General features: G+C 40.8%; 1 protein-coding gene across 7 annotated transcripts in view; it reads left to right on the top strand.

The window, feature by feature from the left end:
- ZMYM2 (zinc finger MYM-type containing 2) overlaps positions 1 to 27218 on the top strand; it is a 130419-nt gene that overhangs the window by 14414 nt on the left and 88787 nt on the right. For 5 of the 7 annotated variants that reach the window (XR_004054646.1, XM_030921955.1, XM_030921956.1 and 2 more), the window contains one exon: positions 22401 to 23257. Coding sequence is in view for 6 of the 7 variants with exons in the window: in XM_030921955.1 (XP_030777815.1) it covers positions 22411 to 23257 (847 nt within the window). In the remaining variant the exon portion in view is untranslated. The remainder of the gene's footprint in view (positions 1 to 22400; positions 23258 to 27218) is intronic. The other 2 variants (XM_030921959.1, XM_030921960.1) reach the window with 1 other exon arrangement.

Genomic DNA, 27218 nt, shown 5'->3' with positions numbered 1-27218 from the left:
AAGAAGGATAGTAGTAGAGATGGGTAAAAGTGGACAATTGCGAGATTTATTTTGGAAGTAGAATAAGCACTTGATGATGGCAGTCTGTAGCGGAAGAAAGGAGAAAGAATTAAGAATGACCTCCAGGTTTCTATTATTGAGTCGCTAGACACAAAACATGGTGAAATGACAAAAACTGGAAGAGGTACAGATAAAAGGGGATAGAGCAAGTTAAAAAAAAAAAAATAAAACTAGATGTAGAGAGTAGGCAGTTTGGAGTTTTGAAACATCTTGATTGAGATAAAGTAAGGAGTTTAGGGGTATTAGGGTATTATTATTATTATTATTATTATTATTATTATTTTTGAGGCGGAGTCTCTCTCTGTCGCCCGGACTGTAGTGCAGTGGCTGGATCTCAGCTCACTGCAAGCTCCGCCTCCCGGGTTTACGCCATTCTCCTGCCTCAGCCTCCCTAGTAGCTGGGACTACAGGCGCCGCCACCTCGCCCAGCTTGTTTTTGTATTTTTAGTAGAGACGAGGTTTCACCGTGTTAGCCAGGATGGTCTCGATCTCCTGACCTCGTGATCCGCCTGTCTCGGCCTCCCAAAGTGCTGGGATTACAGGCTTGAGCCACCGCGCCCGGCCGGGTATTATTTTAAATCATGGGAATGGATGAGAGCCCCAAAGAAAGTTAAAATTACTTGAAAGTACCTTGTAGTTAAATTTTGGTCCTATGGGAGAGAAGAAATTTTTTCTTACCTCTAGAAATTCTACACACTAGAGATCTCTGAATGAAATAATTGATTTATTCATTTATTTATTAGATCAAAGGGATTTTTGTTTAGACTGTGTCATAACCCTTGAAGGATTTTTAGTAGCTGTGTACTTGAATTAAATGGTTCCTATCATCTTCTAAAGCCAGACTAGCTTTGTTTTAGGTATCTAACAAAGATATGTTCAACAGATTTGTGGCTAAATTGTAAGCCATGTGAATACATAATTTATGTTATCTGTCTTTGGTTCTCAGGTCCCTGTCTCCATTCTCCCAATGTTAAGAATATCACTTTATTTTGTTATTACATTTACCCATAGGAATGATCTGGTAATCTTGTGTATGCCTTTTAAAAACATGTATAGTATACATATCTTTTTACAACTTTTTTTTTTTTTCATTCAGTGGTATGTCTTAGATGTCTTTTAGAGTTAATACAGAAAGATCTCCTTTTTAACTGTCGTGAAGTATTTAATGGCATGGATACAATACAGCTTAGACATTCTTTTGATGCACAGTTTATTTCCAATTTTTTGCTATTGTAGATAATCCTGCAAGGAATATACTTGCATTTTCTTCAGATTTATGAGTGTTTTCTCTAGGGAAGATTCTGAGAATAGGAATTCCTGAGTCAGAGTATATGCATATTATATATTTTAATAGATAACTGCCAGATTGCCCTCCATTATTCCACTATACCAACTGCATTTCCACTACTTCCTCCACATTCTTCCCAACACTGTATATTATCAAATAGCTAAGTTTAACGTGTTCCCTCTGAAGTATAAGTATCGATTGTTTGTTATAGTTGTTACAAATATATATATATATACATATATATATATATATATATTTTTTTTTTTTTTTTTTTTGAGACGGAGTCTTGCTCTGTTGCCCAGGCTGGAGTGCAGTGGCCGGATCTCACCTCACTGCAAGCTCTGCCTTCCAGGTTTACGCCATTCTCCTGCCTCAGCCTCCTGAGTAGCTGGGACTATAGGCGCCCGCCACCTCGCCCGGCTAGTTTTTTTGTGTTTTTTAGTAGAGACGGGATTTCACCGTGTTAGCCAGGATCGTCTCGATCTCCTGACCTCGTGATCCGCCCGTCTTAGCCTCCCAAAGTGCTGGGATTACAGGCTTGAGCCACCGCGCCCGGCCCTTTTTTTTTTTTCGGTGGAGTCTCGCTCTCGTCACCCAGGCTGGAGTGCAGTGGTGTGATCTCGGCTCACTGCAACCTCCACCTCCCAGGTTCAAGCGATTCTCCTGCCTCAGCCTCCTGAGTAGCTGGGATTATAGGTGCCCGCCACCACGCTTGGCTAATTTTTGTATTTTTAGTAGAGATGGGGTTTCACTGTGTTGGCCAGGCAGGTCTCGAACTCCTGACCTCAGGTGATCTGCCCTCCTCAGCCTCCCAAAGTGTTGAGATTACAGGCGTTAGCCACCGTGTCCAGCTACAAGTATATATATTTATGGAATCTTTTTTTGCTATGTAAATTTTTTCATGTAATGGAGAAATCCATTTTATTATTGCAAGAAATAGGAATAACTATAACAAGAAGTATGCAAGACTTTAATGAAGGAAACTATAAAACAATACCGTAGGGGTGCCAGGCGTGGTGGCTCCTGCCTGTAATCCCAGCACTTTGGGAGGCCAAGGCAGGTGAATCTCCTGAGGTCAAGAGTTCAAGACCAGCCTGGCCAACATGGTGAAACCCCATTTCTACTAAAAATACAAAAACTAGCTGGGCATGGTGGCACGTGCTTGTAGTCCCAGCTACTCGAGAGGGTGAGGCAGAAGAATTGCCTGAACTTGGGAGGCAGAGGTTGCAGTGATCCAAGATCATGCCACTGCACTCCAGGATGGGTGACAGAGCAAGACTCCATCTCAAAAAACAAACAAACAAACAGAAAAACCCTAGCACAATACCATAGGGCAAGCTTGTCCAGCCTGCAGCCCACAGGTCCCATGCTGCCTAGGAGGTCTTTGAAGGTGGCTCAACACAAACTTGTAAACCTTCTTAAAACATTGTGAGATTTTTTTTTGCAATTTTTGTTGTTGTTTGCTCATCAGTGATCATGAATGTTAGCGTATTTTTTTTTTTTTTTTCTGAGACGGAGTCTCGCTCTGTGGCCCAGGCTGGAGTGCAGTGGCCGGATCTCAGCTCACTGCAAGCTCCGCCTCCCGGGTTCACGCCATTCTCCCGCCTCAGCCTCCCGAGTAGCTGGGACTACAGGCGCCGCCACCTCGCCCGGCTAGTTTTTTGTATTTTTAGTAGAGACGGGGTTTCACCGTGTTAGCCGGGATGGTCTCGATCTCCTGACCTCGTGATCCGCCCGCCTCGGCCTCCCAAAGTGCTGGGATTACAGGTGTGAGCCACTGTGCCTGGTCTGTTCTTTAAAATATGAGATAATGTATCTGTTGAATGGATGCCTAAACGTGGAATTGCTTGGTCAAAGAAATATTTTTTTAGTTGCCCTCTATAGAGACTGTACCAGTTAACAGGATGGGAGTCTTGCTACATGGGATATTGTTAAGACTTGGTGGCCTTTGTTAATACAAGAGAAAAGTGGTGGCCTTTCAGAATTTAAGTAGTATTTTTGTAGATACATATTTAAGAGTGATTTTTTGTGTGTGTGAACTGTGTTTATGTTTTGTCCTTTATTCTATTTGATTGTTGGTTTATCTCATTGATTGTAGGAGCTCTTTGCTTTCATTTTATTACGAGATGACAAAAATGTTCTTTTTATAGGTTACCATTGTTTTTGGTGTTTTTTTCCCCCCATATAGTGTCTTGTCTTTTCTAAAAAAAAAAAAAAAAAAACAGTAAAATATAGTAACATAAAATTGACCTTTTTTTTTTTCCCACCATTTTTAAGGGTCCACAATTTTGTGACATTAAGTACCTTCACAATTTCTTGTAAAAATCAACATTATCCAGAATGTTTTCATCATCCCAAATAGAAACCATATTCATTAGCATTCCTTGTCTCCCCTCCCTCAAGCCCCTGGTAACTTCTGTTCTACGTTTTGTATTGAACTATCTCATGAATGGAATCACAATATTTGTCCTTTTGTGTCTGGCCTGCTTCACTTAGCATGTTTTCAGAGTTCATCTATGTTGTAGTATGTATCAGAATTTTATTAATTGTTAAAGCTGTATAATACTCCCCTGTATATGTTTATCAACATTTTATTTATCCATTCAATTTTTGTTGGACACTTAGGTTGTTTTTACCCTTTGACCGTTGTGAAAATGCTTCTGTGATCATTGTTGTACAAGTATCTATTTGAGTCATTGCTTTCAGTTATTTTGGGTTTATATCTCAGTGAAATTGATGGGTCATAGATTAATATCCACATGTAACTTTGGGGAACCATTAAACTGTTTTCCACGGTGTGGTACCATTTTACGTTTTTACCAGCAGTACACAAGCGTTCCAATTTCTGAAGGTCTTCATCAGCACTTCTTTTCTTTTCTCTTTTTAAAAAACTTTTTCCTCCATTTAAAAAATTTATGTATGTATGTATGTATGTATGTATATATGTATATATGTAGAGCTGGAGTCTTGCTATATTGCCCAGGCTGGTCTTGAACTCCTGGCTGCAATTGATTCTTTCACCTTGGCCTTCCAAAGCATTGGGATTACAGGTGTGAGCCACCACGCCTGACCTCCTTTTTTAGAAAAATAGCAATCCTATGCTGGGCACGGTAGCTCATGCCTGTAATCCCAGCACTTTGGGAGGCCAAGGTGGGCGGATCACGAGGTCAGGAGATCGAGACCATCCTGCCCAACGTGGTGAAACCCTGTCTCTACTAAAAATACAAAAATCAACAGGTGTGGTGGCGTGCGCCTGTAGTCCCAGGTACTTGGCAGGCTGAGGCAGGAGAATCACTTGAACACGGGACGCAGAGGTTGCAGTGAACCAGGATTGTGCCACTGCACTCTTAGCCTGGCGACAGAGCGAGACTCCACCTCAAAAAAAAAGAAAAATAGCAATCCTATTGCGTGTGAAATGGTACTTTATTTTTTATTTTAAATTGTAAAAAAAAAAAAAACATAAAATTACTATTTTCACCACTTTTAAGTGTTCAGCTCAATATTGTTAGGTATATTCACGTTGTCACACAGGAGATCTCTAGACCTTTTTTATTTTGTAAAACCAGAACTCTACCTATTAAACAACAGTTCCCCAGTTTTCTCTTCCTCCAGCCCCTGGTAACCACCATTTTTCTTTCTGTTTATGAAATTTGACTACTTTAGATACTTCATATAGGTGGAATCCTACAGTATTTGTCTTTTTGTGACTGGCTGTTTTCAAGTAGCGTGATGTCCTCATGGTTCTGTGTTACTGTGTGTGTCAGAATTTTCTTCCCTTTAGAGGTCTGTTGTATGTCTATGTCTTTTAGGTCTGAGTAGTTTATGGTGTTGCTTAAGCCCCTTCCGTTTGCTTACTGATCTTCTGTTCGGTGGTTCTATCCATTTTTGAAAGGGTATAATGAAGTCTCTAGCTATTATCATAGAGTTTTGTGTCTCTCTCTCTCCTTTTAATTCTGGTAATTTTTGCTTTAATATATTTTGGGGCTTAGTTGTTAGGTATCTATGTTTAGAACTGCTGTATCTTCTTGTTAGAATGAACCTTTCATCAATATATAATGTCCTTTGTCTCTTATAACCTTTTTTGATTTAAATTTAATTTCTGATTAGTATAGCCACTCCAGTTCTCGTTTGGTTAATATTTGCATGTGTTAGGTTTTCTATCCTAGCAGAAAATAGTACTCAACTATTCTGTATCTTTGTATCTGAAGTGAATCTTTTTCTTTAAATTGAGATGGGATCTCGCTTTGTTGCCCAGGTTGGTCTCAAACTCCTAGACTTAGGTGATCCTCCTACTTTGGGCTCCCAAAGTGTTGGGATTACAGGCGTAAGCCATGTTGCCTGGCCCTAAAGTGAATCTTTTGTAGACAGCATATAGATGGATAGTGTTTTTAAAAATTCAGTCTGCCAGTGTATCTTTTATTATCATTTAAAACATTTATATTTAAGGTAAGTCTTCATAAGGATTTAGCTCTGCCATTTTGCTGTTTTCTGCATGGCTTACGTTTTTTCCTTTCCATTTGTTTTGAAACAGTGTCTCACTTTGTTGCCCAGGTGGAGTGCAGTGGTGCAATCTCGGCTCACTGCAAACTTCGCCTGGTTCATGCCATTCTCCTGCCCCAGCCTCCGAGTAGCCGGGACTACAGGTGCCCGCCACCACGCCTGGCTGATTTTTTTGTAGTTTTAGTAGAGACGGGGTTTCACTGTGTTAGCCAGGATGGTCTCAATTCCTGACCTCGTGATCCACTCTCCTCGGCCTCCCAAAGTGCTGAGATTATAGGCGTGAGCCACTGGGCCCAGCCAACCGTTTCTATTTCTTTTATTATTGCTTTTTATATTAAATTTTTCTCTAGTGTACCATTTGATTTCCTTCTTTTCTATGTATTTTAAAAGTTGTTTTTTTTTTTTTTTTTTTTGAGAAGGAGTCTTGCTCTGTCGCCCAGGCTGGAGTGCAGAGTGCAGTGGTGCCATCTCGGCTCACTGCAAACTCTGCCTCCCAGGTTCACACCATTCTCCTGCCTCAGCCTCCCAAGTAGCTGGGGCTACAGGCGTGCACCACCACGCCCGGCTAATTTTTTTGTATTTTTAGTAGAGACGGGGTTTCACCGTGTTAGGCAGGATGGTCTCAAACTCCTGACCTTGTGATCCTCCCGCCTTGGCCTCCCAAATTTCTGGGATTACAGGTGTAAGCCACTGTGCCCAACCTATAAGTATTTTTTTTTTTTTTTTTTTTTGAGACAGAGTCTCGTTCTATCACCCAGGCTGGAGTACAGTGGCCGGATGTCAGCTCACTGCAAGCTCCGCCTCCTGGGTTTACGCCATTCTCCTGCCTCAGCCTCCCCAGTAGCTGGGACTATAGGTGCCCGCCACCTCGCCCGGCTAGTTTTTTGTATTTTTAGTAGAGACGGGGTTTCACCGTGTTAGCCAGGATGGTCTCGATCTCCTGACCTCGTGATCCGCCCGTCTCGGCCTCCCGAAGTGCTGGGATTACAGGTGTAAGCCACTGTGCCCAGCCTATAAGTATTTTTTAAATGGTTACCTTGGGGATTAAAATAGCCATCTTAAATTTATAATAACGTATTGCAAATAATTTGGTTTCAGAAGTATACGAACACTCTGCTGTACTTCTCTGTCCTCTTCCTTTGTATTATTGTTGTCATAGATTACATCTGTATATATTGTGTGCTTATTAATATAAATTTAAAATTACTGTTTTTTGGGATTTTTTGTTTTTGAGACGAAATTTCGTTCTTGTAGCCCAGGCTGGAATGCAATGGTGCAATCTTGGCTCACCGCATACTCTGCCTCCTGGGTTCAAGTGATTCTCCTGCCTCAGCCTCTGGAGTAGCTGAGATTACAGGCATGTACCACCATGCCTAGCTAATTCTGTATTTTTAGTAGTGATGGGGTTTCTCCATGTTGGTCAGGCTGTTCTCAACCTCCCGACCTCAGTTGATCTGCCTGCCTTGGCGTCCTAAAGTGCTGGGATTATAGGCGTGAGCCACCGTGCCCAGCCTAAAATTACTGTTTTATGCCTTTATCTTTTACATCATATGAAAAAGTTAATTATAAACCTAAAGTACATTACTACTGACTTTTCTGTTATCTCATTAGTTACCTTCACTCATATTCTTTATTTCTTCTTACCATGTTGAGTTACTGTTCAGTGTTTTACCATTTTTGCTGGAAGAACTCTCTTCAGCATTTCATGTCGGGCAGGTCTGCAGGAAGTGAGCTTCTTTCTGCTTTTGCTTATTTGGAAATGTCTTAGGTTCTCCTTATTTTTGGAGGGATTTTTTGCTGCATATAGAATTCTTGGCTGACAGATTTCCCCCCCCCCTTTCTGTTAGCACTTTAAATGTCTTCCCACTGACTTCTGGCTTCTAATGGTTTCTGATGAAAAATATGCTAGTAATCTAAATGATCTAAAGAGGATCCCTTGAACCAGATGAGTCTCTTCTCTCTTGCTGGTTTCAAAATTTCTGCTCTTTTTGAGGTCCACAATGTGTCTTGACACGGATATCTTTGAGTTTATCTTGCTTTTGGAGTTTGTTGAGCTTCTTGGATATGTATATTTATCATCATCATAGTTGGGCCGTTTTCAGCCACTGTTTTTTCAAATGGTTCGTTAACTTTGGAAATCTGGTTCTCCCAGTCTTTATAGATCGCAGATATTTTACTTGTTGAGGGATAGAGCTGTTCACGTGACTTTTTCTGCACTTTTTTTTTTTTTTTTTGCACAGTTTATGTTTCTTGTTTGTAGGCACTGGAGTTTCTGTTCCATTTTCTCTCTGGTGAGGTAGTGACCTGACAAAAATTTTCTTAAATGTCTACATAGAAAAGAGAAAAGGGTCATGTCTCAGTAAATGTGTGATAGATGCTGCAGGGAAAGCTGCTCCTGCCCAGAAGGCTGAAACCAAGGAAGTGTCTGCTCCAGACCAGCCCAAACACACAATCCTAAACTGTCAGCCCTGTGTATAGCCAGCTGTGCCAAGAACATAGCATGCTATTCCCAAAGCTGAGTTGGGGTGAGGAATGAGGGATAGTGGCTGGTTTGTCCTATTCACTTAGGAATGATCACCAGCCTCTCCCTCCGTTGCTCCTGCGTTGGTTTTAGGGGTACAGTCAGGTTCTAGAGATCCAAAGTAGTTGGTTCCAATCATGTTTTCCCACTCAGTGGTTGCTTGGGTGGAAGTACCCATACCTAGAACTTCTTGCCACACCATTTCGCCTGAAGTCTCTGTCTTCATCTGTGTTTTTTCTTTTTTTAAAAAATTTGTTACTTCATCTATTTTTTATGTCAGATTTGCAAGGATCTTGTATCTTTAAAATTATAAAAATAAATGTTTGGTTTTCTTGTAATTTATTTTTACATTAAATTTTTATTAAATAAGTTTAAAATTTAAGACTTTATCTTGGATTAACGTTTGTGTGTGATGAGAGGTAGGTGGGTCCCCAGATTTTTATTTTTATATTGGAATTTCTTTTGGTGTGAGACAAGAATTGAAAGTAATATTTCTCAGTTGCTTCCAGTTGTTTTATGCTACTTTTCTGGAAAATTTATATCCCCTTTGAAATCTCATTGTATACTAAATTTCTTGATACATTGGGTCTATTTCAGACTCTTTCGTCTGTTTGGTCTGTTTTTTCTTATTCCCTACCTCACTGTTTTATTTATTATAGCTTCATAATATGCTAGTTTCTTCTGTTACTCATCTCTTTTTAGAATTTTCCTGTTCTTGGCTGGGTGCCATGGCTCATGCTTATAACCCCAGCACTTTGGGATGCCAAGGCAGGCAGATCACTTGAGGTCATGAGTTGGAGACTAGCCTGGCCAACGTGGTGAAACCCCATCTCTACTAAAAATACAAAAAGTTAGCTGGGCATGGTGACAGGCACCTGTAATCCCAGTTACTTGGGAGGCTGAGGAACAAGAATCACTTGAACTCAGGAGGTGACGGTTGCAGTGAGCTGAGAATGTGCCACTGCACTGCAGCCTGGGCCACAGAGCGAGACTCTGTCTCAAAAAAAAAAAAAAAAAAAAAAAAAAATTTTTTTCCTGTCCTTGTTCGTTAATTTTTCCATATAAATTTGAGAATCAGTTTATCTAATTAAATATTGTTAGTATTTTTATTGGGATCAAAGTAAGTTTGCAGATAATTTAGGGAAAATTGATATCTTTATGTTACTGAGTCTTGCTTTGGAATTAGGTTTGCTTTGGTTGGTGTTAGTGCCTTGATGAACTCATGGATTGAAGCATATCTGAGGCCGGGCATGGTGGCTCATGCCTGTATTCCCAGTACTTTGAGAGGCTGCGGCGGGAAGATCATTTAGGGCCAGGAGTTCAAGACTAGCCTGAGCAACATAGGGAGACCTCATCTCTACAAGAAATAAAACAATTAGCTAGGCATGGTGGCACATGCCTGGAGCTCTAGCTTCCCAGGAGGCTGAGATGGGAGAATCACTTGAGTCCAGAAGTTAAGGTTGCAGTGAGCTGTGATCATGCCATTGCACTCTAGCCTGGGTTGCCAGTGAGACCTTGCCTCTAAAAAACAGAAAAAAACCTCCCCAAAACCACATATTTTATGTGTTTTAATTAACTGCAGTGATTTTTATTCATGTTTAAATTTTCCTGTCTTTGGCCAGTTGGAGCCTATTCATGTTGGCTCTGGAGTCCTTTTAACTCCTCCATTAGTCTTCAGTAGCTTTCTTGGTATCTACTATAAGCAAGTGTTTGGGCTAGTCTTACACATTTCCTGCCTCTGACCTGCAATATACCATTTCTCTAAGGAGCCCTGGTTTCAGTAGGTGGGAAATGGTATTTTCATCTATTGGATTTTAAGTTTCTGCAGTCATATTTTTAACATGGAGAAGTACCTTCTTCCTCCTATAGGTACGAATTTTTTCCTAGCATTCTGTTCATATTTCGTGGGTATGTTTTCTTATCTCTCTGAATATATTATTTTCTTAAGATGTTTTTTCCCCTTAGATAGTTACCATTTCTACCAACTTGAGTTTTTCATCCCATTTGTTTTCATCATGAAGATATCTTTCATATCTTTACTCATCTGTCAGGTAGTCCTTGGTTGTCTGTTCATGGTTAAGAATGCATGTCTAAAAGCTGTGTGGACACTCGGAGCTGTTGGGGGTCACAGTACACTGTTGATAATCACACTTCATTAAGGGATGATCTGGCTGGATGTTTGTTGGGAAGTCTCCATTCGTGGATATCTTTTTATGAAATCATGTTTCCAGAAAGAGCCTTCCAATTTCCTGAATAGGGAGATGTGTGACTTGCAGTTTTAGGTGGAGGTTAGGTCTCAGCACCAGTACTAAGTTGAGTATGTATCAGTTTATTTTATATCTCAGGTTCAGCTGAAATAAGGGGCTTGCCCCTGAACTGTGCCTGATATCTTCCTGTCCAAAGTCGATCTTGTACTTTCTCCACAGATTAAACTTGTGGATTTATTTGAATGGGAAAGGAAATGTAGGTTTCTAATTGCTTTTCAATAGTTTTCACTGAGTTGTCTATTAGCTGTCTTTTTTTTTTTTTTTGGAGACAGAGTCTCACTCTGTCACCCAGACTGGAGTGCAGTGTCCTGATCTTGGCTCACTGCCACCTCTGCCTCCCAGGTTCAGGTGATTCTTATACCTCAGCCTCCTGAGTAGCTGAGATTACAGGCATGCGCCACCATGCCTGGCTAATTCTTGTATTTTTAGTAGAGATGGGGTTTCACCATATTGGCCAGGCTGGTCTCCAACTCCTGACCTAAAGTGATCTGCTTTCCTCAGCCTCCCAAACATTAGCTGCCCTAAGTACATCATCCCCTTTGGGAAAGAGATGCTGCTATTAGGTTGGTGCAAAAGTAATTGCAGTTTTTGCCATTACTTTCAGTGGTTCCTGAACCTGTTGAGTATTCTATTTTGAACTGTTGCCTCATTCCTCTGAAAATTGTTATGTTGACGAAGATACTTCCTACCTTGACAAGTGAATGTTAACTGCAGTTTCATTTGTAATTTGTTCATTTCAAAACTTTGCTTCCTGTGGGTTCAGTGTTACTTTTTCAGGCCTGCTAAGTCAGTTACGACTAATCCATGCTTATCTGCCTTCCCTCTTCCAAAATTTTAGTGCACTTGAATTCCCTCTTATCTCCCCTTCGTTGTAGATTTGTCCTTTTTTCTAAAAACCCTTATTGTAGGTTTAGTTGACCTTTGGATGGGAGCAAAATTTTATGGCCATTCAGTTGACTGATTTCTACATATTAATTTGTTATGTAGATACAATTATTTTACTGTATAAACTCACTGTAATAGTTTTTCAGGTAAATCTTTCGGGTCTTTGGGGTAAAGAATTGTATAATTTGTATATAATATTTTCCCCACTTTCACTTTTTTTTTTTTTTGAGACGGAGTCTCATTCCGTCACCCAGGCTGGAGTGCAGTGGCACAGTCTCGGCTCACTGCAACCTTTGCCTCCCAGGTTCAAGCAATCCTCCTGCCTCAGCCTCCCGAGTAGCTGGGATTAAAGGTGTACGCCACCATACCCAGCTAATTTTTGTATTTTTAGTAGAGATGGGGTTTTGCCATGTTGGCCAGGCTGGTCTCAAACTCCTGACCTCAGATGATCCGCCTACCTCGACCTCCCGAAGTGCTGGGATTACAGGCATGAGCCACTGTGCCTGGCCTCACATTTGTATATTTCTTCATTTCTTTTTTGTGTAATCGCATTGGCTGTTACTTCTAGAACAGTGCTATATGGTAATAGTAGAAGAATGTTCTTGTCTTATTCTTGACTTTACTGATAATGCTTTTTTTTTTTTTTTTTTTTTTTTTTTTTGAGGCGGAGTCTCGCTCTGTCGCCCGGACTGGAGTGCAGTGGCTGGATCTCAGCTCACTGCAAGCTCTGCCTCCTGGGTTTACGCCATTCTCCTGCCTCAGCCTCCCGAGTAGCTGGGACTACAGGCGCCCGCCACCTCGCCCGGCTAGTTTTTGTATTTTTAGTAGAGACGGGGTTTCACCGTGTTAGCCAGGATGGTCTCGATCTCCTGACCTCGTGATCCGCCTGTCTCGGCCTCCCAAAGTGCTGGGATTACAGGCTTGAGCCACCGCGCCCGGCCTTGACAATGCTTTTAATAATTCTTCCTATAATTCCTTCTGCCTATTTTATTAGGAATTTTTATTCTTTTTTTTTTTTTTTTCTTTTTTGAGATAGAGTCTCGCTGTCTTGCCCAGGCTAGTGTGCAGTGGTGCAATCTTGGCTCACTGCAGCCTCGACCCCCTGGGCTCCAGTGATCCTCCCGCCTCAGTCCCATAAGTAGCTGGGACCACAGGCGTGCATCACTACGCCCATCTAATTTTCCTATTTTTTGTAGAGTTGGGGTTTCTCCCTGTTGCCCAGGCTGGTCTCCAACTGCGGGCTCAAGAGATCTGCCCACCATGGCCTCCTAAAGTGCTGGGATTACAGGCGTGAGCCACTGTGCCTGGCCAGGAATTTTTATTCTTAACATTTTAAATCTGTCTTATTAACTCAGAACTATTATAAGTGCCATGAATACATACTGACTTATAATACTCTTTGCGGTAAAAAAGAGTTCACCTGAGCTTTCTTTGTAATTCTTTAACGATACTTAGAAAGCATTTAGGTAGGCTTGTAAGGGAGATGATGAGTATTTTTGTTGAAGCACTTTGAAGAGCTTTCTTTGTGATTTTGTTTTTTGAAGGTTCATCAGCCTTTTTCAGCAAGTACTAATATTGATACAAATATGTGAACATTTATATTTTAACTGTCACCTTTTCATTGTTTTTTCATGACAACATCAATTGTTCTGTTAATTAATTCTCACTGAATCAAAATAAAGACCAAATAGAACTGAAAGCATATATGATTTATAATGTGGAGTATCACAAGGCAGCTTAAAAATTAATTGGAAACTTACTGAAATTCCGAGGTACAAGCATCAGTTGTCTGGTAATTGTTTAGGAGTTAGGTAAGTATTTAGGAGTGTGCTAAGTGGTTTTCACATCCAGTTATATCTTTGAATTAGAAGAAAAGCCATGTGAACCATTTTTATACCATTTACTGTGGTAAAGTGGAAATTCAGATAAGTTATTTGTTTAGTATTAAATAGCTAGTTAGAATTGACTGGAGGTAGAAGAGTGGCGGCTACATGGAGTAGATTTTACTTTGATAATGGAGAAGTGATCAACTTCTAATTGGATTATCTAAAGGACTAAGTAGATGTTTTCTGGTTGAAACATTATTTCTGTGATATATAGAAGTGACTAATATTATTTACAGTCTGTGATTTTAAAATAGCTGTCATAGTTGAATGGTTATTCTGTTTTGAGAAGTAGATTGCTGCAGGGATCTAACTGTGGTAAAGAAACTTTCTTCTAAGGAGACTGAATTGACACATAGCAGCCACCAGAGGGAACTGTGAAATCAGTTCTAGCTTTTCTGCCCCGGAAGTGGTTTTCTTCTAAGTATGCCAAAACAAAGGAGCCAAATAACTTACATATTAAAAGCTTGCACATTTTATAATATCTGTAGATTTGGGCTGAGCTGTTATCTCATTTTTGTGAAAATCATTATGTTGATCAGGTACTTCCCTTATGACAAGTGAATGTTAACTACAAGTTCAGCTTCATTGTGTTTTTTGTTGTTGTTGTTGAGACAGGGTTTCACTCTGTTGTGCAGGCTGGAGCGTAGTGGCATCATCTCTGCTTAACAGCAACCTCTGCTTCCCTGGCTCAAGCGATCCTCCCACCTCAGCCCCCGAAGTAGCTGGGACTACAGATGTGCACCACCATGCCCAACTAATTTTTTTTTTTTTTTTTGAGACAGAGTCTTGCTGTTTCCCAGGCTGGAGTGCGGTGGCTCCATCTCGGCTCACTGCAAGCTCTGCCTCCCGGGTTCATGCCATTCTTCTGCCTCAGCCTCCCGAGTAGCTGGGACTACAGACACCCACCACCACGCCCAGCTGATTCTTTTTTTGTATTTTTAGTAGAGACGGGGTTTCACCGTGTAGGCCAGGATGGTCTCGATCTCCTGACCTCGTGATCCGCCCACCTCGGCCTCCCAAAGTGCTGGGATTACAGGCGTGAGCCACCGCGCCCAGCCAGTTTTTGTATTTTTCGTAGAGTTAGGATTTCACTCAGTCACCAGGGCTGGTCTCTAACTCCCAGACACAAGTGATCTGCCTGCCTCTGCCTCCTAAAGTACTGGGATTACATGTGTGAGCTACCATGCCCGGCCCCATTTTTTAAAAAATCCCATTGTAGGTTGGTACTTTGGGTTTGTTTTTTCTTTTGAATCTTGTGTATTTTGAATATTGATTTGGTTGTTTTATTGAATGGTTATGTTTTTTTAAAAAATAAGAGCTGTGGCCGGGCACAGTGACGCCTGTAATCCCAGCTATTCAGGAGTCTGAGGCAGAAAATTGCTTGAACCCAGGAGGCAGAGGTTGCAGTGAGACGAGATCATGCCACTGCCCTCCAGCCTGGGTGACAGAGCGAGACTCGGTCTCAAAAAGAAAAAAAAAATAATTTAGCCAGGAGTGGTGGCACGCGCCTGTAGTCCCAGCTACTCGGGAGGCTGAGGCACAAGAATTACTTGAACCTGGGAGGCGGAGGTTGCAGTGAACCGAGATTGTGCCACTGCACTCCAGTCTGGGCAACAGAGCGAGATTCTGTCTCTAAATAAATAAATAAATAAATAAATAAATAAATAAATAAATAAAAAGCCGGGTGTAATGGCATGCGCCTGTGATCCCAGCTACTCAGGAGGTTGAGGCAGGCAGGTTGCTTGAGCTTGGGAGTTCAGCTGAGACCAGTCCAGTGCAACATGGGGAAACCCTGTCTCTGCCAAAAAAAATACAAAAAAATTAGCCTGGCGTGTGGCATGTGCCTGAGGTCCCAGTTACTCAGGAGTCTGAGACAGGAGGATACCTTGAGTCCAGGAGTTGGAGGTTGCAGTGAGCCTAGATCGCACCACTGCACTCCAGCCTAGGCAATAGAGCCAGACTCTTGTCTCCAAAAAAAAAGAAAGAAAGAAAGAAAAAGAAAATGGAAAATTCTGTTTAAAAGCTTAACCCAGCACACAGCTATAGTCCTAGCTACACAGACAGGAGCATCACTTGAGCCCAGGAGTTCAGCATGGGCAACATAGAAAGATCGCCATCTCAGAAAAAACAAACAAAAACAAAAAAAGAGAGGGGTGATTATTTACTTTACCCAAAGACCTATAAATTACTACTCCCTATCCCTAAGATATTATTTCAAAAATTAAAATATAAACGTCATTACTCTTAAGACAGTTCCTTAATAAGGAGAGCTTCTTTATAGCAAAAATAAGATACACTGAGGAGAAAGTTTCAGTTAAGTCCTTTAGTTACTTTTAAATAAATTTGAAAAACAATTTTTTTAACATTTCCATTACAGAAAGTTTTAAAAATTGCAATATACTGAATAACATTTTCCTTCAAAATTATCATAACTAATTCAATTAAAAATTTTTAAATGCAAGTACTGTCATCAGTAATAGCTAAACTTTCTTTTAATGGTTATTGTGGACCAAATATTCATGTCAAACACTATAGCAGCCCCTTAAAGTAGAATCATTATTCTATCAATTGTATAGATTAAAAAAATATCCTCAGCGGGGCACAGTGGCTCACACCTGTAATCCCAGCACTTTGGGAGGCCGAGGTGGGTGGATCACTTGAGGTCAGGAGTTTGAGACCAATCTGGCCAACATGGTGAAACCCCATCTCTACTAAAAATACAAAAAAATTAGCCGGGCGTGGTGGCTCATGCTTGTAATCCCAGCTACTCGGGAGGCTGAGGCAGGAAAATTGCTTGAATCTGGGAGGCGGAGGTTGTAGTGAGCTGTGATCGTGCCACTGTACTCCAGCCTCCATCCTGGGCAACAGAGTAAGGCTCCGTCTCAAAAAAAAAAAAAAAAAAAAAAAATCCTCAACAGTTAAGTAAGCTGCTTAAAACCACAGCAAGAAAATGGTAGAGGTCAGGATTTAAATATTCACAGCTATTAAGCAAAATGAAATTAAATATTAATAATGTAAATAAATAATGCAGCTCTTATATTTTTTTCTTGAGACGAGTGCAGTGGTGCAATCTCAGCTCACTACAGACTCCAACTCCCAGGTTCAAGCAATTCTCCTGCCTCAGCCTCCCAAGTAGCTGGGATTAAAGGCACCTGGCACCATGCCTGGCTAATTTTTTGATTTTTAGTAGAGATGGGGTTTCACTATTTTGGCCTGGCTGGTCTCAAACTCCTGACCTCGTGATCCGCCCACCTGGGCCTCCCAGAGTGCTGGGATTACAGGCGTGAGCCACTGCACCCGGCCCCCTAGCTAATTTTTTGTATACATATATATATATATATATATATATGTTTGTAGGAGAGATGGGGTTTTGTCATGTTGGCCAGGCTGGTCTCAAACTCCTGAGCTCAATCTGCCTGCCTCAGCCTCCCAAAGTGCTAGGGTTACAGACGTGAGCCACCGTGCCCAGCCTAATTTTTGTATTTTAGTAGAGACGGGATTTCACTCTGTTGCCCAGACTGGGCTTGAACTCCAGAGCTCAAACAATCCTCTCGCCTCAGCCTCCCAAAGTGTTGGGATTTCAGGCGTGAGCCACGACACCCAGCCCATTTTCTTTCAAGTAGTTATAAATGTATCTTTTGCCATTTTCCAATCACAGCATGTCTTTTATCTGACAGCAGATAGACACACAGCTCTTTCTCTGAGACCAATGGAGACTGGTTTTGAAATCGAGCTCTGTGTACATAGTGTTTGAATCCTATACTGTCTTGGGACCTTGGGCAGTTTTAATTAATTTGTGAGCTGCTGTTTTATTGTAGAAAAAATTTCTGTTTTTTAACTCAAAGGGATTGTCACAGTTATGTGAGAATAAAATAAGACCTTGGTATTCTGTAAAATATCGTATGTTTTTGAAAATATTTCATTTCCTTATTTTGTTGAGTGGTGGAAAAGTGCCCGTCTGACACTAGACTTGGTTTAGTGAGGACACTTAATCGTCAGAGAATAATACAGTATATATAAACTAAAGGGCTAGAGTGTATACTTTGATAATTAAATAATGCTGTTACTTAAAAATAACTTTGATAGTTAAAGTGAACATAATTGGCTTTGGGTTCTGTTCTTGCCGTAGATATTTGGGATATTTGTCTACTCTGTGCTCAAGCATTGTGTTAGGTCTTAAAGATTCAGTGAAAAGACAAGTTACGGCCGGGCGTGGTGTCTCACGCCTGTAATCCCAGCACTTTGGGAGGCCGAGGCGGGTGGATCACGAGGTCAAGAGATTGAGACCATCCTGGCCAACATGGTGAAACCCCGTCTCTACTAAAAATACAAAAAATTATCTGGACGTGGTGTTGCATGCCTGGGGTCCCAGCTACTCTGGAGGCTGAGGCAGGAGGAGCGCTTGAACCCAGGAGATGGAGGTTGCGGTGAGCCGAGATCGATCGCGCCACTGCATTCCAGCCTGGGTGACAGAGACTCCATCTCAAAAAAAAAAAAAAAAAAGAAAAGACAAATTATTTAAATGTTTCAATGTTTCATTAAAAAGTTAGTGTACCCTTATTTGATGTCTGTGAAAAGTGCTTATTCTGCATCTCTTTTTGTATCTGGAGATTGCATCTTTGACTAGAGTTTTGCCAACTGTATATCATCTTCTGCTACTGACTCTTTTCCTTCCTTTATTCAGTCAGATGCTTTGCTGCATGAAACTCTAGATTAAAGCAGAGTCCGAAGTGCATATGGTTGACCACTCACCCTCCCCTCCCTAAACTTCTGCCCTTCCTAGCAGACTACTTCTATCAGCATGATGTGATCCTCTGAAGAGTTTTTTTTTTTCCCCATGAATTTTTGTATAAATATATATACTTCAGGGAAAATATTGTATATATAGGTTTTTGGGATATGCATAACATCACAGTAGTAATTTTCTTTGTGTTCTATAACTTTTTAAAATTTTTGTGGGTACATTGTAGGTATATTTATGAGTTACATGAAATTGTTTTTGTTTTTGTTTTGGTTTGTTTTTGAGACAGAGTCTTACCCCGTCTATCACCCAGGCTGGAGTGCAGTGGTACAGTCTTAGCTCCCTGCAACCTCCACCTCCCAGGTTCAAGCGATTTTCATGCCTCATCCTCCTGAGTAGCTGAAATTACAGGTGCATGCTACCATGCCCATCTAATCTTTGTATTTTTAGTAGAGATGGGGTTTCACCATGTTGGCCAGACTGGTCTCTAACTCCAAACCTCAAGTGATCCGCCTGTCTCAGCCTCTGCCCGCTACATGAGATGTTTTGATACAGGCATGCATTGTGTGATAATCACATGGAGAATGGAGTATCCCTTCAACTGTCCTTTGTGTTGCAAATAATCCAGTTATACTCTTAGTTATTTTAAAATGCACAATTAGATTATTATTGATTAGGTCACCCTGTTGTGCTATCAAATAATAGGTCTTATTCTATTTTTTTGTGCCCATTAACCTCCCACCTCACCACTACCCTTCTGAGCCTTTGCTAAGCATCCTTCTACTCTATCTCCATGAGTGTTCTGTAACTTTTTAAAGTCATCAGTATACCTCGTAGATTTTTTTCACCCTTTTTTCAGCCACTGTCATCTCTCACTTGGACCATTTCAATGGCCATCTAGTTTGTTTCTTGACTTCCAGTTTTCCTCTCTTGTTCCCACATAGCAGCCGCAGTGATCTATTTAAAACCTGAGGTTGTATCACCTCTTTGCTGAAAACATGGCAGTGTTTCCTGTTCCAGTAAAATCCAAACTTTCTTTTTTTTTTTTTTTTTTTGAGACGGAGTCTCGCTCTGTCGCCCAGGCTGGAGTGCAGTGGCCAGATCTCAGCTCACTGCAAGCTCCGCCTCCCGGGTCCACGCCATTCTCCTGCCTCAGCCTCCCGAGTAGCTGGGACTACAGGCGCCCGCCATCTCGCCCGGCTAATTTTTTGTATTTTTTAAGTGGAGACGGGGTTTCACTGTGTTAGCCAGGATGGTCTCGACCTCCTGACCTTGTGATCCGCCCGCCTCGGCCTCCCAAAGTGCTGGGATTACAGGCTTGAGCCACCGCGCCTGGCCAAAATCCAAACTTTCATGTTTAGTTAGAGTTAATGCTTTCTAAGCTTAGGCAGGGCTGTTTACCTGTTTTGATTACTGATTTTGGCCTTGTGCCTTGAAAGTAGCTTGTGCATACTAGGTGCTCTGTAAATCTGTTAAATGTAATTAATGTATTAGCTAGTTGGCCTTGATGTGTTCTTCTCTGCCTGTTTATCTCGTTTTATCCTCCTCTTTGCTCCTGCTTTGATCTGCCACATTGGCTTTATTTTGCAGCTTGGATTGGCCAACTTCATTCCCTCTAGGCTTTGCAGAAGCTGTTTTCTTTGCCTGGAATATCCCGTCCCCAGTTTTCTCACAGCTGAATCTTTCTTATCATTTCATATTTCAGTTAAATGTCACTTGCTTAAAGAGATGTTCTCTGATCACCAAACTAGTTATCTCTTCACTTTCTGTTATTCTGTTTAAAAATTTTTAAATTTAGTTTTTAAAAAAAGTGATAAATCACGTGATCCAAAATTAAGAAAATGCTACAAGATGTACAGTGAAAAATGCCTCTACCACTGTCATCTGTAAATCAAAGCAATACATATTAGTCTCTTTTTTATCCTTTCAGAGGCTCTTTAAATGAAGTGTTTTTAAACCAGTCTTGAAGAACTATATAGCCAGTATCTCCTCATCTTTTCAGATAATACACTGTGAAAATTAGGCCAAACCACTGTATATAAGCCACTTCAACTTCCTATTCATCCTATCTACAAATTAATCTATAGTCTGTACTTACCCTTCAGTTTTTCCTTTTCTAGTTGGTTCCCCTTGCGTTTCGCCCCCCAAGTTTGATCTGGTTGATCAAAGTGGTTCTTGTTCAGAATTAGTGATACTACCACCTGATGATCTATCTCATCTCCATTTGCTCAGTAACTTTGTTCTAGAAATTTACTCTCTCTGTGTGTGTGTATGTGTGTGTGTGTGTGTGTGTATGTATGTGTGTGTGTGTGTATATGTGTGTGTGTGTGTGTGTGTTTTCTTTTGAGACAGGGTTTGTTCTGTTGCCCAGGCTGGAATATAGTGGCACAATCATAGCTCACTGCAACCTCGAACTCCTGGGCTCAAGTGATCCTCCTGCCTCAGCCTCCTAAGTAGCCAGGACTACAGATGTGCACCACCATGACTTTAAATTTTAGTATTTAGTAGATTTGAGGTCTTGTTATATTGCTCAGGCTAGTCTCGGATTCCTGGGCTCAAGCAATCCTCCCACCTCAGCCTCCCAAAATGCTAGGATTACAGGTATGAGCCGTTGTGTCTGGCCTGAGGTTATCTTCTTAACTCTGCTATTTTCTTTGGCTTCAGCACAGCATGGCATATAGGAGATGCTTAGAAAATATTAGTTGAATATAGCACAATGATGAGTTTTGAACTCTTGAGTTTTAGAGACCTGGGTATTCAACCTAGCTATGTGACTTGGGCAAGAGAGTTAGCATCTGTAAGCCAGAATTTTCTTTTCTTTTTCTTTTTCTTTTTTTTTTTTTTTTTTTTCCATTTTGAGACAGGGTCTCACTCTGTAGTCCAGGCTGGAGCGCAGTGGCGCAATCATGGCTGGCTTCAGCCTCAAACTCCCGGCCTCAGATGATTCTCCTCTTCAGCCTCCTGAGTGGTTGGGACTACAGGCACGTGCCACCATGCCCGGCTAATTTTTGTATTTTTTGTAGAGATGGGGTTTCGTCATGTTGCGCAGACTGGTCTCAAACTCCTGGGCTCAGGCGATCTGCCCACCTCAGCTCCCAATGGTCACACTGCCTTCTCTTTCACCTGTAGTCTCCCTCTGCATGTCTTTTATAAGGGTACTTGTGAGTGCATTTGTGACTCACAGGTAATCCCATATAATCTCACTTGAAAATCCTTAACGTTAATCATATCTGCAAAGTCCTTTTTCCATGTAAGACAACATTTATAGGTTCCAGGGATAGGGACCTGATACCTTTGGTGACCTTTATGCAGCCTGCTACTGGCAAAAAAAGAATTTATGCTTTCTGGATAGGGTCAAGAAAGATTAAAATTTTCAGAAAGATTTAATTGTACAATTAATGGGAGCCAGAGAATATGAGAAAAGTGGGTTAAAAAAAGATAAGATGGCCAGGCACAATGGCCCATGCCTGTAATCCCAGCGCTTTGGGAGGCTGAGGCCAAGGTCAGGGGATCTCTTGAGCCTAGGAATTTTGAGACCAGCCTGGGTAACATAATGAGACTTCATCTGTACCAAAAAACGTTAAAAAAATTAGCCAGGTGTGGTGGCGATGGCCTGTAGTCCCAGCTAGTTGGAGGTGGGAGGATCGCCTTAACCTGGGATATCGAGGCTGTAGTGAGCCATGATCACAACGCTGCACTCCAGCCTGGGTGACAGAATGAGACCCTGTCCTTCCCCACCCCCAAAAAAAGATGAGGTAAGGGAAAGGATTATAGCATGTGATTTTGTATGATACAGTGAATAAATGGGATAAGTGTATAATGAAGTAATTATTTTTTGTCAAATTTTGATTTTTTTTTTTTTTCCTGTTCAGATGTGTGGGAGGATTTATCCGTATTTTTAGTGTTAAAGTTTATGGAGTAAATAATGTACCCCTGAAAGGAGGTGGTGGTGGTGGTGGTAGGAATATGTTGCATATGATTACCATGAATATATTGCATATGATTCATTATCCAATAAAAATTGGATAATTGCCTTCCTTGTTATCCTGCAAAAGTTAACATGTGAACTATATGAAATGATTAATGAATGAGATCACAGAATGGATATCACATAATTTCCTGAATGTTAGATAAGAATCACTTCATTTAGAATAAAAATAAAATAAAAGTACCCTTTAAATCAGTGGTTTCAGTTAGAGTAACATAAAAAGTCATACTGACGTTTTAATTCTTATTTCTATCTTCCTAACAGGCTCTTTGGCATGGACACAAGTTCAGTGGGAGGATTAGAATTGACTGATCAGACTCCTGTTTTATTAGGGAGTACGGCCATGGCAACCAGTCTCACGAATGTGGGAAACTCATTTAGTGGTCCAGCTAATCCTTTAGTGTCTAGATCTAATAAGTTTCAGAACTCGTCAGTGGAAGATGATGATGATGTTGTTTTTATCGAACCTGTACAACCTCCCCCACCTTCTGTACCAGTGGTAGCTGATCAAAGAACCATAACATTTACATCATCAAAAAATGAAGAACTACAAGGAAATGATTCCAAAATTACTCCTTCCTCAAAAGAGTTGGCATCTCAGAAAAGAAGTGTAAGTGAGACAATTGTCATTGATGATGAAGAGGACATGGAAACAAATCAAGGGCAAGAGAAAAATTCCTCCAATTTTATTGAACGAAGACCTCCTGAGACTAAAAACAGAACCAATGATGTGGATTTCTCCACTTCCAGTTTTTCAAGAAGTAAGGTAAATGCAGGAATGGGTAATAGTGGTATCACCACAGAACCAGACTCTGAAATTCAGATTGCTAATGTTACAACTTTAGAAACAGGTGTAAGCTCTGTGAATGATGGCCAATTAGAAAATACTGACGGGCGAGATATGAACTTAATGATTACACATGTAACGTCACTGCAGAATACCAACTTGGGAGATGTCTCTAACGGACTGCAGTCAAGTAATTTTGGTGTTAATATACAAACGTACACCCCATCTTTAACTTCACAGACCAAGACTGGAGTAGGACCTTTTAATCCTGGTAGAATGAATGTGGCAGGAGACGTATTTCAGAATGGAGAATCTGCAACTCATCATAATCCTGGTAAGCAGTAAGAGAAACTCTACTTCATGTAAATAAATTTAAACCTTTGACTGCTGCTTTTTTCATTGTAGTAGCTGTTATTACCTTATTTAGTTTCATATGTGAAATATGTTAATTATATTGAATTTTATCTTAAGTTTGGAATTTTAATAAGAATTGTAAAACCATGTATAGTACTTTTCTGTGGATTACTAGAAAAAGTAATTTTATATTTAAAGGATTTAAGAAAAAATACTCTTTACATTCATCACCAAAGTCTGATAATTTGGCCAGGCACGGTGGCTCATGCCTGTAATCCCAGTACTTTGGGAGGCCAAGGTGGGTGGATTGTTTGAGCCCAGCAGTTGGAGACCAGTCTAGGCAACATAGCAAGGCGCCATCTCTAAATTTAAAAAGCAAAACAAACAAAAGAATGAAGTGTGATAATTTAATATCTTGTTTGTCATGTTTTACTTTTTGCTAATAGAATTTTTGCTAGTGTTTTAATATATAAATTAGAGAATCAGTAGATTAATATAATAGTACATTTAAAGAACAGTGTAATATGGTACAGTAGTTGCATTTAGATTTTTTTTTGAGACAGAGTCTTGCTCTGTCAACCAGGCTGGAGTGCAGTGGCGCGATCTTGGCTCACTGCAATCTCCGCCTCCTGTGTTCAAGCCATTCTCCTACCTCAGCTGCCCAAGTAGCTGGGATTACAGGCGTCCACCACCACACATGGCTGATTTTTGTATTTGGTATGGGGTTTTACCATGTTGGCCAGACCAGGCTGGTTTCAAACTCCTGACCTCAGGTGATCTGCCTACCTCAGCCTCCTAAAGTGCTGGGATTATAGGCATGAGCCACTGCACCCAGCCGCATTTAGATTTATTTCTACTTTCCCTGTGCTTATTTAATTTAATTAATTAGTTAATTTTTTGGGACAGGGTCTCTCTCTCTGTTGCCCAGAGTGGAGTACAGTGGCACAATCTCAGCTCACTGCAACCTTGACCTCTTGAGCTCAGGTGATCCTCCCACCACAGCCTCCAGAGTAGCTGGGACCACAGGCGTGAGCCACCATGCCTGGCTAATTAAAAAAAAAAAAATTATTTGTAGAGACGGAGTCTCACTATGTTGCCCAGGCTGGTCTTATACCCCTGGCTCAAACAATCCTTCTGCCTTGGCCTCTTAAAGTGCTGGGATTCTAGGTATGAGCCACCATGCCCAGCTATTTTATTTTTTATTAAGAGTTGGTTAAGATTTTCTTTTATTTTTCTCACGTTTGAAGAAAGCCAAACATATCATCCTTTTTTTTCTTTTCTAAAACTGAAGTTATGATTGACATGCAAAAGTCTGTATATATTTAATGTATACAACTCAATGATGCCGTGTTTATTTTTGACCACGTATCTTTAGCTTTTAGGTAGCATTTTACTACTTAAAAATTTTAAAAATTATTTTTATTTTTCAAGGGCATAAATAAGCAATACTTTTTTTTCTTATTTATTTATTTATTGACAGAGTCTTGCTCTATCACGCAGGCTGGAATGCAGTGGTGCAGTCTCAACTGACTGCACCTCCGCCTCCCTAGTAGCTAGAATTGTAAATGTGTGCCACCACGCCCAGCTAATTTTTGTATTTTTAGTAGAGACGGGGTTTCACCATGTTGGCCAGGTTGGTCTCAAACTCCTGGCCTCAAGTGATCCCATCTGCCTCAGCCTCTCAAAGTTCTGGGATTACAGGTGTGAGCCACTGCACCTAGCCCCCCACCTTTTTTTTTTTTTTTTTGAAGGTTGATAGATTTCTTGACTATTTGAAATTGTTTTCTGTGAGCAGCCTTGTTCTGTGAAAACTTTAAAATATGGAAGTGATAAGAACTCTGTGCCAGCCTGGGCAACATGGTGAAAAAATACAAACTACCGAAAATATGAAAAGTTAGCTAGGCATGGTGGTGCACACCTGTGGTCCCAGCTACTTGGGAGGCTGAGGTGGGAGGATCCCTTGAGCCCCATAGGCAGAGGTTGCAGTGAACCAAGATTGCACCACTGTACTCCAGCCTGGGTGACAAAGTAAGAACCCGTCTCAAAAACAAAACGAACTCTTGACTTTTTCATGACATGGCTGTGGATGTCTCTCTTTAACCTCTCCCCCAATTCCTCTATGTGTGTGTATCTATCTGCTTTTCTCTCTCACATACCTCTCTCTGTGTCTGACCCATTCTGTCATCATTTTAGGCCTTATCCTAGGGATTGTGGAGAATAACGTGAAGTAATTAAAATCTAGGCAGTGTAGAATGCTCTATGAATTGTTAGTTATTTTTCTTATTTGTAGAGTAATGTCTGATTATTGAAGACTGCTTGGAAAATCTATGATTAAAAACAAGAGCTGGTGCCAAGCATGGTGGCTCATGCCTGTCATTCCAGCACTTTGGGAGACCAAGGCAGGAGGATCGCTTGAACTCAGGCGTTTCAGACCAGCCTGTGGGCAACAGAGCAAGACCTTGTCTCTACTAAAGATCAAAAAAAATGCCAGGGCTAGTTGCGGTGGCTCAAGCCTGTAATCCCAGCATTTTGGGAGGCCAAGGTGGATGGATCATCTGAGGTCAGGAGTTCGAGACCAGCCTGGCCAACATGGCCAAACCCCATCTCGACTAAAATACAAAAATTAGTCGGGCATGGTGGTGCATGCCAGCTGCTTGGGAGGCTGAGGCACAATAATTTGTTGAACCTCGGAGGTGGAGGTTGCGCCACTTCACTCCAGCCTGGGCAACAGAGTAAAACTCTTGTCTCAAAAAAAAAACCAAAAACCAAACAAAACAAAAAACCCCCCAAAAAACTAGCCAGGCATGGTGGTGTACACCTGTAGCCTCAGCTACTTGGGAGGCTGAAGCTGGAAGGTCGTTTTAAGTCTGGGAGATCAAGGCTGCAGTGAGCTATGATTGTGCCACTACACTCTAGCCCAGGCAGCAGAGTGAGACATTGTCTGAAAAAAATAGAGAGAGCTGAGCATAATGGTGTGGGATGTGGAGCTGTTGAGATGGGAGGATCCCTTGAGGCCGGGAGTTGGAGATTGTAGTGCTCTGTGCTGGTGCCTGTCAATAGCCAGCACACTCCAACCTGCACAACACAGTGAGACCCAGTCATAGTCCTCCTGAGTAAAGATGGCCACCATCAATGCTTTGGGTGGTTGTCTTTTAGTCTTTTTTGTCTTTTGTTAACCTAGTGGAAATGCAGAACTGTGTAGTTTTGTTTTGTTTTTTCCTGCACTGCATTTTCTCATACCATTAACTATGTAAGTTTTAATGGCTGTGCAGTGGGTATTGATGTAACATTCCCATATTTGGCTTTTAGACTGTTCCCCATATTTTGCTGTTGTAGGTCTATGATGAAATATTTCTTCACATTCTTATTTCCTTAGAGTATATTCCTACAAGTGAAGTTACTGGGCTAAATGATAAGATTACTCCCATGCCCCTAACGATTTTTGGTTTAAAAATACATACCTGGTATATAGTGGTGTCAGAATAAATATGTTCTTTTTTACTCAGTTTTGAAATTTCTTATTACTTCTAAAACCCCTTGTAGGTAGGTAGAAGTGTGTATGTGTGTATGTGGGTGTATGTGTGAGTTTGTATGAGCATTTTTAACTTACAGAAATATCTTGTCATAATGCTTTTTAGAAAGCTCTTAGCAATTTATACTGCCATGAACTGTATGTTAGTCTTTCATTATAACCTTGCTGCTTAAATAGTGCTCAAATTAGTTTTAAAATAGCTATTTTTTTCTTTCTTATATGTAAAAATAGGAAGAAAATAACATTAAGTCTTACCACTGAGAATCACTTAATTAATGGTACATATAATTCTAACCTGAGATCATAGCATAGGTACAGTTTTGCAACCATTCCTGCCACTCCTTTTAATACCTAGCAGTAGATCTTGAAATTTTGTTCATGTCAATATATGCATGTGAAATTTGTCTAT

This window comes from Rhinopithecus roxellana, chromosome 18 (assembly GCF_007565055.1).
Source record: "Rhinopithecus roxellana isolate Shanxi Qingling chromosome 18, ASM756505v1, whole genome shotgun sequence".
Classification (NCBI taxonomy): Eukaryota; Metazoa; Chordata; class Mammalia; order Primates; family Cercopithecidae; genus Rhinopithecus; species Rhinopithecus roxellana.
The sequence above is the reverse complement of the archived record's forward strand: the minus strand, read 5'-3'. Positions and strand labels throughout refer to the sequence as shown.